Genomic DNA, 12,815 nt, shown 5'->3' with positions numbered 1-12,815 from the left:
TATCAAGGTTTTTTTATTATTTATTTATGAAAACACTCACAAATGTTTTTGACAAAGTCACTTTCTGGCAAACGGATCATTGCCCTGGGCTTAGAGCAATGGGCCCTGTTGTCTACACAAACTGTGCTGAATTAGGCATATTATTTCTAATACCAGCCAGAAATGATAAACATATTAAAATCAAATTAAATTATTTCTTTGTGGAGTAGTTTTATGTTTAAAGGGAAGAGTGTGTAACTTTTTTTATTAAAGCTATAACAAGAAATTCAGTTATTATTTTTAACCACTACAAAGGGCAGACATTGTGTTCTAGAGACAAGCATCCGCTTTAAAGCATCGGTTCTCCAGAACTAACTCCTTTTGCTATTACAGTTATTTTCTTACTCCAAGTCTTTCATATGCTGATTGGAATCTCAATCGATGGGGACTGGTACCACACATATGTGAACCTGGAAACTTAGAATTTTGTGTGTTAAGGAATGTTTATAACATATCATACATGCTATATGGATATCAGTTAAATACTCATATTATTTCTTGTATCGTTTGGGGTTTATTTCATGTGTTTAGATTTTCCATTTTATTTTCAAGATCGTCTAGATCCTTGTCACTCAAGGTTGTCCTTAGACGAGCAGTGTCAACATATCTTGGAAGCTTCCTTAGGAATGCAGATTCTCAGGTTCCACCGCCCACAACTACCCCCCCAACTACAGATGAGAAACTACATTTTTTACAAGATCCCTAAGCGATAAGTATATACACTGAAGTTTGAGAAGCCCTACTCTGATGGTTGTTGGATGGGAGATGACATTTTGAAGGAGACATGAATCATTAATGAATTTGAGCAGGTTACTTAAGAGGCAAAATAACAATAATTAGGTGAGTTTGAGCACTTAATGTGTTCCAGGCCTCATACTAACTTGAAGTGTTCTACATGCATTATCTCATATGGACAAAAGGGAAGAGAAGACTTTTTCTGAGGATGGAGAAGTGACTTAGTAAATGTAGATATTCAGGAATATTCTAGGTAGTTATTGTAGCCCAGAGAAAAGGGCTAAATCTAGAGTAGAAGTATTCAGGATCAAAACAGGTATGGTTTATACATGTGAGGAGTATAAACTGGGGAAGAGATGATGAAGACAGGAATGTTTTCTGAATGACAAGAAAAAATGTTGCAGTAATGGATTCAGCCAGCCAGGGAAGAGCTGTCTGGAAGTGAGACAGCTAATATTCTGGAAGCACAGAATGATTTTCACTCATCTTCTCACTTTACAACAAAGGTTAAAGGACCATGTTGCATATTTACTTTATATGTAAATACACATATAAATAAAATAAGTGTATATTACTCTATATGGATTCCAGTCTTTGCAATGGATAATTCTTACAACCTTAATATTGACATAGAAATGTATTACTTTCAGGGTATAATCATGAATATTGATTTTTTTTTCTTTAAGAAACAGGCTTAATAATAACAGGTAGGAAAAATAAATGGAGGAGAATATATTTAGGGATGAGAGAAACTAGTTTCTAATCTTGATTCTGACCCAATACTCACCATAATAACTGATAAACTAAACTATAATCAACTAGTCTGTTAACAAAAATGATGTTACTGGTATGTTTCATAGAATTGTTTTAATGGCATGCAAAACTTAGTCTTGAATGAAGGGCCTTCTGAAATTTGGGAGAGTTGATAATGCTTCTATTTGCTTTAGTTTTTTAGGGACTCAGATCATTCTTATTCTAGTATGAACAATTTCTATAATTATACGAGACAATAAACAATTCCCATTAATGTCATTAGAAACCATTGCTATAATTCCATTTTTCTAGAAGTAGATATAAAATGGCAAGTTACCTGAACAGGAATATTATAGATAACAATTTGTATTAGTTATCTATTGCCACATGACAAATTATCCAAAAGCTCAACAGCTTAAAGGAACAAACATTTACTATCCCACAGTGGGTCAGGAATCCAGCTAGGTGCCTGTGGCTCAAGCATTTTCATGAGGTTGCCATCAAGCTGTTGACTGGGGCTGCTATCTTACCTAAAGGCTCTACCTGTGAGCTTTCATTCACAAAGTTATTATTGGCTAGCTTCAGTTCCCTATCACATGGGCCTGTCCACAGGCTGCCTTATGACATGGCAGCTAGCTTCCCAAAGAGCAAGGAATCCAAATGAGCTCAAGAGAGAGAAACCATGCTCAAGATGGAAACCATGGTCTTCTTTATAGACTAATCTTGGAAGTGAAATTCCATTATTTCTACTCTAGTCTATTCATTAAAAGCAAGCCAGTAAGCCCAGCCCATACCAAAGGAAGATTACACACAAATGTAAATGCCAGGAGGTGGTGATCACTGCAGGCTGACCACAATTGTGTTGTTGTTGTTGTTGTTGTTGTTGTTGTCGTCATGTAGGCTCCATGCTGGATGTAGAACCCAATGTGGGGCTGACTCAGAACTCTGAGGTCAAGACCTGAGCTGAGATCAAGAGTTGGACTCTTAACCAACTGAGCCACCCAGGCGCCCCACAATTGGTGGGGGGAGGGTTGTGTCTTGCTTCCATATTTTTGGATATATAAATAAAAATGTTACAGGCAATAAAATTAAAGAGAAAATATTCTTTTATCACACATGTTGATGAGAAAAGTCACTCTTCTTTGGAATTTTCTTAGTAAGACATTGAATCGACTGAAGACAGGATTTATTAATGAAACTTTCTGGCCACATATTAGATCATGTCATGAATCCAAGTCTGAGATCATTAACCTAACAGGGTTTTGTATAGCTTTCAAATTTTTGCACCGAAAAATTGAAATAGCAAACCCCCCTGGCAGTGACAGGAACACATCAATCTCTCTCATTGCCTAACAGTCTCCTTGCTCTGTTCTCAATAGTATGCTTGAGAGTTCAAACCGGCTTGATGAAGAACACAGGCTGATCGCCAGGTACGCGGCAAGACTGGCAGCAGAGTCCACTTCGTCTGTAAGTAGTTTGAGTGAGGGGCTGTCATTCGTGTTCCCTGTTATCTTGCTGGTGGGTGCCACGACCACAGGGCTGAGGCGGTGTTACAGGATGACCTGCAGGACCTAAACACGAGCCTTCCCCTGCTTCCATTTGCCCGTCTCCAGCTAGGGTTCTGGTACGGCAGAAATCGTAGCTTCGATATTCAGTTACGACATTGCTGCACCAGCCTAACCCCTGATTTCTCTGGATAATTCCTGATCTGTTAGTAGAAAGAGCAAAGCAAAAACTCAGATCCAAAACTGGCTCAGATAAGTTTCTACTTTTATCAGTATGTAATAGATAAGAGAAACCAAAAATTACATAATGAAATCAGAGGGAAAACCTGGATCACAGGTCAAAGCTGCCATCTGCCAGACTTAGCTACAGGAAGCCGTTTAGGACATAAAACCTAGGACCTCAAATCTCTTCATTAGCAACACAGATCATTTCTTCGTTAAAAGAAATGCTAATTAAAAATCATAGAAAAGCTTTATAAAAGCCAGACATTTTACCAAGCTTAACCTTTCCTACAGTCATGTATCTGGACATTAAAAAGCAGGCTGAGGTTTTCCATGTCTTTCTGGCCTTAGTCAATCAGTGCCAATTTTAAAACTTGGCCTTCTTTAGTGGAAAGATTGATTGTGATTTTTAAAATTTGTTTAAAAATCAATTGAGGAATTTCAACAATGTACTGTAGAGCAAGGAAAGCAAGGGGCAGGGAACTATACATAATCTGACCCTGCTTTTATAAAACAATGACAAATTACACCTTCATTAAATAAACCCGACTTAAATATATGCATATATTTAAATACAGTGTGTGATTTCATGAATATACCTATGTAAATGTGCATACATAGGTAAAAGTTGACTCTTACTTGGAAATCTGAAAATCAGTCCATCCTTATTATAAAAAATTCTCTTACAATTAAAATGTTTGCATTTTGTAAAAGAACTTGTTTAATAAAACACTACTTTGATTTTACAACAAAAATGCATATATAAATACATATATATGTATATGCATATATAATCATATACAATACTTTTATGTATAGGTGTATTTAGTCAGGGGTTAATTTGTATATATATCTATGTATATAATTTGTTAAGATTAATTTGTGTGTGTGTCCATGTGTGTGTATATATATATATATATGGCAAAAGCTATGACTGTATATACACCAGTTGTTAAAGCTGGCTGCATGACCCGGAATGATGAGTGGTATGGCATGAATGTGGAGGAAGGATGTGTATATCCATCAATGTAAATTACATGTATGGATAAAGAAATGCTTAAAGTATATTGACCAAAAGAGGAAGAAAAGAAAATCCTAGTAACTATGGTTTTAAAACTATGAAATTTTTCATTGTAAATTACAGTGACTGGACAGTAATTCTAGAGAGGTGTCTCAACAGGGAAGTATTTTTTACACCCATCTGTATTGAGAGAATTGTCACAATGGAGACAGCACAGCAAGAATGAAATAGATCCCAAAAACTTTAAGTCAGAAAGCTACAAAACAGGGGCTCCTGGGTGGCTCAGTCGGTTGGGCATCAGAATCTTGATTTTGGCTCAGGGCATGATCTCAGGGTCATGACACTGAGCCATGCATAGGGCTCCATGCTCAGCAGGGAGTCTGCTTGAGGATTCTCTCTCTCCCTCTCCCTCTGCCCCTCCCTGTACTCTCTCTCTTTCTCAGTCTTTCTCTTTGTAAATAAATCTTTAAAAAGCGGGACGGGGCGGGGGGGGGGGGGGGGGGGGGAGGTGCACCTGGGTGGTGCAATTGGTTAAGCATCCAACTCTTGATTTCAGCTCAGGTCCTGATCTCAGAGTCGTGAGATCAAGCCCCATGTTGGGCTCTGCGCTCAGCACAGAGTATGCTTGGGATTCTCTCTCTCTCTCTCCCTCTGCCCCTCCCCACCTCTCTCTCTCTCTCTCTCTCTCTCTCTCTCTCTCGCACGCTTTCAAATACATAAATAAAACTCTTTTTTAAAAAAAGTTTTAAAAAGCATTAAAAAAAAAGAAGAAAATTACAAAATGATTTCTTCTGTGTTTTGTCTATTTATTTGTCTATTCTTTGCCAAAGAATCCTGTTCTGGTATCCTCCAGATTCATAAAAAAGTTGGTCCTTAGGAGATGAATGGCAATGTCATGTATTTGCTTTTCGTGTTTTGATAGAAATAATTTTTTCTTTCACGTCTGCCTATCTCATGCTCCCTGTCTTCTCGAGCACACACGGTTTCCATTCCCAATGTTAAGTAGCGTCAACCACGTGTTGGCTTTGCAGCAACCGACTCAGCCGCGGAGTGCGCCTGACATCTCCTTCACCATCGATGCAAACAAGCAGCAGAGGCAACTGATCGCAGAGCTCGAGAACAAGAACAGGTAAGGCTTGTTAGACACCCTGGCGCTTTGCATCGGAGTGTGTGCTCGCGGAAAGCTTGCAGTTAGCGCTTTAAAATATCCAGGTGTTTCAGCTGGGTGCTTATTTAAAGGATGACACCTTTCGTCAGTGATGTGGGCTTCAGAGAAGCAGGTCTTTAGATTGTAGATCTTCGAAAGCTTCATGAGACAAGACAGTCCTGAGATCCCAGTGCAATCACTGCTTTCTCTCTAGACAGCCTCATTTCCCTTGTACCGACTTTTGTTAAGAAGCTAACTCATGGCCACCGGGAGACAAATGGAGGTCCTTGTAAGGGAGGGTCCTTGTAAGGACCCCGGGCCAAAAGAGGCATGTGGACTGACACTACTGGCCCCCAGTTGCTTAAGCCAAACACCCAGAGGTCCAGTCCATCAGCAGGCTTTTCTTTATTCAACAGACGGACTCACAGCTGATCGCAACAACATACCCCAAACCGCCCACTCCATTTCCGCCATTACCACCAACCCAACCCGTCACTGTGTAAAACACAAGTCATACCAGGTTATTTTCTGTTCAAAACCCTCTGATGAGTTTCTGTCACACTCTGACTAAAACCCACCCCTCTTACCATGGTCTGCAAGGTCTGACTGGGTCTGAGTCCTACCCAGCTTTCCAGCCTCAGCAAACCCTGCTCATTATTTACAGCCTCTGCACTCATTGTTCTGTCAGCTTAGACAGCTCTTCCTTCCGGTCTCTCCATGGATGGGCCCTTCTCATCATTCAGGTCTCTGCTCACAAGACTGCCTGTCTGATTTTGCCCCTGACCCCCTACGCCAGAAACCGCTATCACAGCTCTGTGTGCGTGTCTGTGTGTGTGTGTGTGTATGACATCACTGTCGGAAACAATTGCATCTATGTGTTGTCTTCCTTGCATATTGTCTCTCTTTCCTGACTGTAGTGGAAGTTCTTTCAGACCAGAGGCCGTGCCAAATGGCCCCTGGATTCCAGAACCATGGTTAGGAAGTTGTAGAAGCGCAGTAAATAAATACTGAGTAAGAAAATAATAAATAGAGGAGTTAGATCCCAAACTCCATACTGAGTACGTCCAACATGGGAGCAACTTGTACATTCTGTATTTCTTAGAAGAACACCAAAATGTCTTACCACTGAATCCCATTCTTAGACACTGATGTCACCTCTGAGATCAAACTGAATAGAGGACACGGTTAGGATCGTAGTTTCTTGCCTATAGAGTTTGACCTGAAAATTTCAGGATAAATGGTCAAAGTATTTTTTGTAAAGTTCTATGGACAGGGGTGCCTGGGTAGCTCAGTGGGTTAAGCATCTGTCTTCAGCTCAGGTCATGATCCCAGGGTCCTGGGATTGAGCCCCACATCGGGCTCCCTCTGCCTCTGCCGCTCCCCCTGCTTGTGCTCTCCTTCTCTATCAAATAAATAAAATCTTAAAAAATAATAAAGTTCTATGGACAAAAATTTAAAGGAAGGTACAAACTTGGTTGGCACATTTTCATGTTCTTAGAGGGAAAGAAAAACTGAAGTGAAAACTCGCAAGCCCACAAATACCTTATTTTGGTTGCAGTGTTCACCTGCTTTCCCACCTCTCCAAAGCACTTTATTTTCCCTTCCAATCCTCTGCTCCACTCAGCATGAGGAGAAATCAGGACTTCCCTTAAGGAAATACCCCAGGCAGGAATATCTGCCTCTATGTGGGATTCCAAAATCAACAAAAAGCACCATGAATGTTCTAATGGTTCTGGTTGTCCTGGGCTACCACTCTTATTGCTTGTTTCCAAGGTGTTTCTGGATTTTATACTCTCTGAATGCATGTTTTAGGACCAGAGAGAGAATAAAGAAATAGGAGTGAGAACAGATGGCAGAAAGAGAAGTTCATCCTGTCCCTTAGTGCTTTCATGGCCCATAGAGTTCCCCACCCCACGTCTGAAGAGCATCTAGTCCATCCTGAACACATTTCTCTAAACCAGCAGCCTCATGCCCTCCAAAGACCCCAGAACCACATCCCAGAAACTTATCCAGGTCCCACTCCTGCACCATGGGAATTCACCCCAGGGATCCCGTGGTCTCCAAGGTGACAATTAACCCACTAATCAGATCTCTGAGCTTCAGGGAAGGATAGAGTTCCTCACTTCACTTTATGACTACCCTAGGTAGTGGACATTTCACAAGGATCTTAGAAGATAATGCTTCCTCATTGGGAGGAGCCAGTTGGAATTGGTGCTAGGAGTAGCAGGACTCTTCATATTATGATGCATAAGTCACAGCCTGCATAGGCTACACCTGTCAGAGCAAGTACCAAAGACGGAGGGAGTCAGATATAGACAAGCTTTGGAGCCAAGCAGCCTGAGTTCAAATCACTCCTACCACCTATTTGTTTTTGAACTTGGGGGAGTCATTTAACTGGCCTGTGCTTTGATTTCCTTATTCATGAGACAGATAATAGTAGTACCCACATATAAAATGATTTGTATGAGGATTAAATAAAATAAGATGAAAGAAGAGAGCATCCTTCCTGGGTAGAGACTAAGTACTCAATGCTCTTTACATATCTTACCATTATTTTCCTTATCAGAGCTGCTTCTCTCTTTTTCTTCCTTAGGCTAAATGCTTCATCGTGGTTTCGTCCTTGGAACCAACAAGGAGAACTAGAGGGAGTCATAGAATATCAGGATATTAGCCCTGGAGGAGATCTTTGAAATCCCAGCTTACTGATTTTCAGGCTGAGCTCTGTAAACCCCGGGGGCTCTGTGGTGCCCGAAGAGGGGGGAGGAAGGGCTTGCAGCTCAGGGCCCACCCTTTCTTTCATCAGAGCAACTCCCTTTTAATCATTTGATGATGCATTGACTTTCCATAGAAAATTTCTCTTAAAGAAAGTTTTCCACCATGGAACACCAAGGGGGACAGAAAAAGGTGGGAAAACACTGAATTTTAGTTCAATCTTCTCACTGTACCCACGAGAGTCAATTATTGACTGATGATTGGCTTCTTAACTCTGCTGTGTTTATGAAGCAAGCAGTTGTAAATCAGCCCTTCAGATGGAAAGCCATCCCCCTCGCTCACCAAGTTCACCTTCCACTCCTTGCTGCTTTGTTCTTATTGTCTGTCTCTTGTGCATTTTGCTGGGTGGGAGACTGACCCCTCCTCCAGGAATACGTGACTTGTAACCTTGCTTAATGCTTCTAACTCACTTAGGGGTAATTTGCCTTGCCCAGGTCACCTATCCTTTATGGCCAGCCTAATGTTCACCTCAGCGCGGGGCAGCCTGGGCTCCAACATCAATAATAGACTGACACATCTCACCCCGGACAGAGGTCACGCCGATAACACTCTTATGTAACACACTCAATTACAGTGAATCCTTTTAAAAGCACTTCCCCTCAAAGGCTACCCTCATTGAGATCCATTGTTAAGGCCGAAAATGCTAAGAAAAAGAAAACGAATTTTGCCTAACGGGGGGCTTCTCAGATAAATTCAGTGAGAGGAATCTCATTCCTGGTGAGAGAATGGGGTTATTTAGTTTTGTGAAATGAACACCATTTATCCTTATTTTCCCCCCAAGCACCTCTTCCTTGGTAGCTGCAAGGACTTCATGCTGTCCGACTGTGATCACCAGTAATCGGAAGGCACATTTTTGCTCCGAAGCAGCGCACTTTTCAGAGTTGAACACATTACCACAGCATTATATTACTTACGAGAGAGGTGATTAGGTCCTGGCGAGAACCCTCAGCTTGAAGGCTCCACCCCCATGTGCACTCGGAACGTGCTGGAGCTGGAGATCGGCCATCGGGGCCCCCCTTGCCCCAGCCAATAGCTCGTAAACATGGTTAGCGAGGCTGGCATCCGCTCTGAAACCCGGATGACCCGGCCCGGTTGTTAGTGTCCCGGATATCCTGGACGTGGACTGACCCTCGGTTCTTACCTTCTTCCTCTCTCCCAAGAGAAATCTTACAGGAGATCCAGCGGCTGCGGCTAGAGCATGAACAAGCTTCTCAGCCCACCCCAGAGAAGGCCCAGCAGAACCCCACTCTGCTGGCGGAACTCCGGCTCCTCAGGTAAGAGCGGGGCCCGAGGCCTGTCGGGAGTGCAAGTGACGGGGACCTTCAAAACAGTCCGGCGGCGTCTCACCAGAAGACAGTCCTGAGCCACCATAGCTGCTGACACATGTGTGCTTTTTCTTTTAATAGCACGTCCCCAGTGGCTGGTATTTGGGGGTTTCAAGGAGACGCTGTTTATATTTTATTCTTTCATTCGACACAGAGAAGGGCAAGCAGCGCTCTTTAGAAACAAAATCTCTCGCCGGAAAAAGTGCGAACTCCACCCTTTCTCGTTATTTGCAGTGTCGACAACGTGTTTATGATACAAGTGGTCAACAAAACAAACACAGAAACAGCTAAATAAATATCACAGGTTTTTACACTTAAAAATTGACCGATAAGCCGTAAACAGGAGTCTGATTTTCTCTAAATCTCGGTCTGTAATGGCTTTACGTGCAGACCTTAAAAAACAGACTTCATACCTTCTTGCTCTGCAGATGAATTAAAACGCCTGGCGACATCTGGTCTGGCACCATAAAACACGTGAAATTGAAAGACTTTAGAAGGTCATCTGGTTCCACCCCTGAATTTCCGCGCCCTTCCCCCAGGCAGAAAGGTAGACAGCCGCCGAGGGCCCCCGCGCCTCCCACCGTGCCCGGGGGCCGAGGGATGGGTGCCGTTTGCCTCTTAGAAATGGCATATTTCACGAGGCGCTTAGTTAGCAAGTCTGACTTCTTTCTATCTTCCTTTGCGGGTGCCGAGGACATTCCAGGTTTACCGAAGTCTGAGGCGTACTTTTTATAGGAAGTACAGAAGCCTCTTCTCAGAAACCGTGTCAGAATTCGAGTGCCGTTCACTTCGTCCATACAAACAACTACATAAAAACAGGTTGTGTATGGCTCTGTGTGGATTTTACCATGGACGTTTCTGGGGGTTCCATCCCAGCCCTGCTCTTCAGACATGTTAACATCTGGGTACCGCGGCCGGCAGGCCCGGCCTGCTCTCAGCGAGGCCCAGGCTCGCTCTCCCCAGGCCCGTGCACCTGGCTAGACGGCAGAGCCACCAAAGGCCTGAGTTATAGAAAGGAGGGCTATGGAAGCTGCGACCCGTGGGAGGTGAAGAAATCATGTCATACTTTCAAATAACAAAATAATTTAATGGAAGAATGAGAAATTCTTCCTTTTCAAATGATACCATCTCTGGTCTTACCTTCAGGGAGATGTATTAGAAATCCTTGCACATCCTACTAAACCATCTCCCAGAAGAGATCAACATGGAAAGAAGGAAAAAGTGATATTTCATATCATCCTCCTCAAAGGCATATAAAAGTAAATGCCTGCTTGAAAGAATTTTTGCCTAATACGATTATGTAGGCCCTCCGGGCTCGCAAGTTGCAAGCCTAACATACACAGAAATATACCTGAATAAACCAACTTAGAAATGGAGTAATCATTCATCTACACATCAAGGTACCTTGTCTCTGCCTGAAATGTTCTTCATACCTCTTCCGTTGATTGTCCCATTCTCTGTTGGAGGCATGATGACTAGGAATTTTTCATAAATGTTTTCATCAGATCCCCTCCTTAGCATTTGCTTTCAAAAGTCTTTGGTTCCATTTGGATGATACAGTCTGGGAAGGTACCTCGATGTGCCTTGGTCACTAATGATAGTTTTCCAACTGATACTTCTTCCCTCCTTGATGTTGCTATCTTGGAATACACTGATAATTCCAACCGCCCTCCTGGCCCTGCCTGGTGGGCACTCAGCCAAGCCCAAGCCTATGCTAAGGAGTCTGGCTCTGTGAGAAACTTCAGTATTGTGGGTGCTCACTGTCAGCCGATGGCCCATACCTGAGGCTAGAGGCCTGAGGCCCGAAACACCTAAATCCCATTGGATTTGCCTGCCTGTCTCCATATTCCACACATTTCTTCTACCTGGATATTTCTCTAGATAATTATAAGCCACTGATTCCATGCTAAGCACTTGCACAATTTGGGGATTTCACGGATACCCTGACATCCCAGGTTAAGAGACCTCCTTTGGGTATTCTGACTTTAATTCTTTAGATGTTTCAGACTCCAAAACAATGGCCTCTTGCACAGTTACTTTGGCCTTAGTTCACACGGAGGGGTGGCCATTTGAAGCAGCCATGGGAACTCACTGATACAGATCTTCTCTGTCCATCACAGCCTGCCTGGGTCTCTTCTTGAGAAACCAAGACAAGAAATTTCTTCCAGCTGGGGAACAGGCGAGGGAACAAAGGAGCAGAGCTCTGCTTTTCACGAACACATAGTTTATTTTTATCTTAAAAGCACTATGACCTTTCTAAATAATCACATTTCCATTTTCACATTAACCACACGAGAGCTGAGAGCCAGGTTTGCAACCCAGATCTGGCAACTGAATGGGATTAGATGATGGGCATTTCTGCGTACTAATCTGACACTTCCTATGCACTAAAGCTCTTTATACACTGTCCCAGGTAATTGCTGTAACAAAGCTGGGAGATGGACACTATTACTATACTCTTTTTATAGGTATAGAAACAGATTCACAGAAGCTAAATAATTTGCCCAAGATCCCACACAGTGAGTAGTACGTGTGGATTCCATCTCCTCTTCTTGGGTCTTAATGATCCCCTGTTGGACTGTTATTACTCAATTGATTCCTGGCCTCTGGTCCATCTACACTGCTATCAGATTTATCTTTCCTCGTTTTATTATCCATTTACTCCATTCAGCAAATATTTCTAAAATGCAGTATGCCCAGAATTGAGTTGAAAAAGATACTGTCCTTTTCTTGCAGAATGTGTGGTCCAGTAGGAAAATGACATAAAGCAAATAACCGCACAAATAGGAAGATAATTATAAACTGAGATAAGTGCTATAAGGGATCTTACTTTTAAATAGAGACATAATTATCAAAGCCGCCCTTCACTGTGGTCAGAAAAGGCTACCATGAAGAAGGATTGTTTGAGTTGAAGTATGAAATATGAATACATAGGGAATGGGGATTAAGAGTAGCAGAGGGGGGGGGCACCTGGGTGGCGCCTGGGTGGCGCAGTCGTTAAGCGTCTGCCTTCGGCTCAGGGCGTGATCCCGGCGTTCCGGGATCGAGCCCCACATCAGGCTCCTCCGCTGGGAGCCTGGTTCTTCCTCTCCCACTCCCCCTGCTTGTGTTCCCTCTCTCGCTGGCTGTCTCTCTCAAATAAATAAATAAATAAATAAATAAATAAATAAATCTTAAAAAAAAAAAAAAAGAGTAGCAGAGGGGCTGGAACAGCTGGTGAAGGGTCCCCTGGAAGAGAGAGACCCCATGCACAAAGACCAAATGGTAGGAGCGAATCCGGCACGTTTTTAGGAACT

General features: G+C 42.7%; 1 protein-coding gene across 46 annotated transcripts in view; it reads left to right on the top strand.

Moving 5' to 3' along the window:
* Positions 1-12,815, top strand: part of DTNA (dystrobrevin alpha) — a 344,923-nt gene that overhangs the window by 302,654 nt on the left and 29,454 nt on the right. For all 46 annotated transcript variants that reach the window (XM_044382918.3, XM_048218553.2, XM_048218534.2 and 43 more), the window contains 3 exons: positions 2,907-2,994; positions 5,307-5,404; positions 9,355-9,468. In XM_044382918.3, coding sequence (XP_044238853.1) covers positions 2,907-2,994; positions 5,307-5,404; positions 9,355-9,468 — 300 coding nt within the window. The remainder of the gene's footprint in view (positions 1-2,906; positions 2,995-5,306; positions 5,405-9,354; positions 9,469-12,815) is intronic.

The sequence above is a fragment of the Ursus arctos genome, unplaced genomic scaffold (assembly GCF_023065955.2).
Source record: "Ursus arctos isolate Adak ecotype North America unplaced genomic scaffold, UrsArc2.0 scaffold_17, whole genome shotgun sequence".
In the NCBI taxonomy this organism is placed as follows: Eukaryota; Metazoa; Chordata; class Mammalia; order Carnivora; family Ursidae; genus Ursus; species Ursus arctos.
The sequence above is the reverse complement of the archived record's forward strand: the minus strand, read 5'-3'. Positions and strand labels throughout refer to the sequence as shown.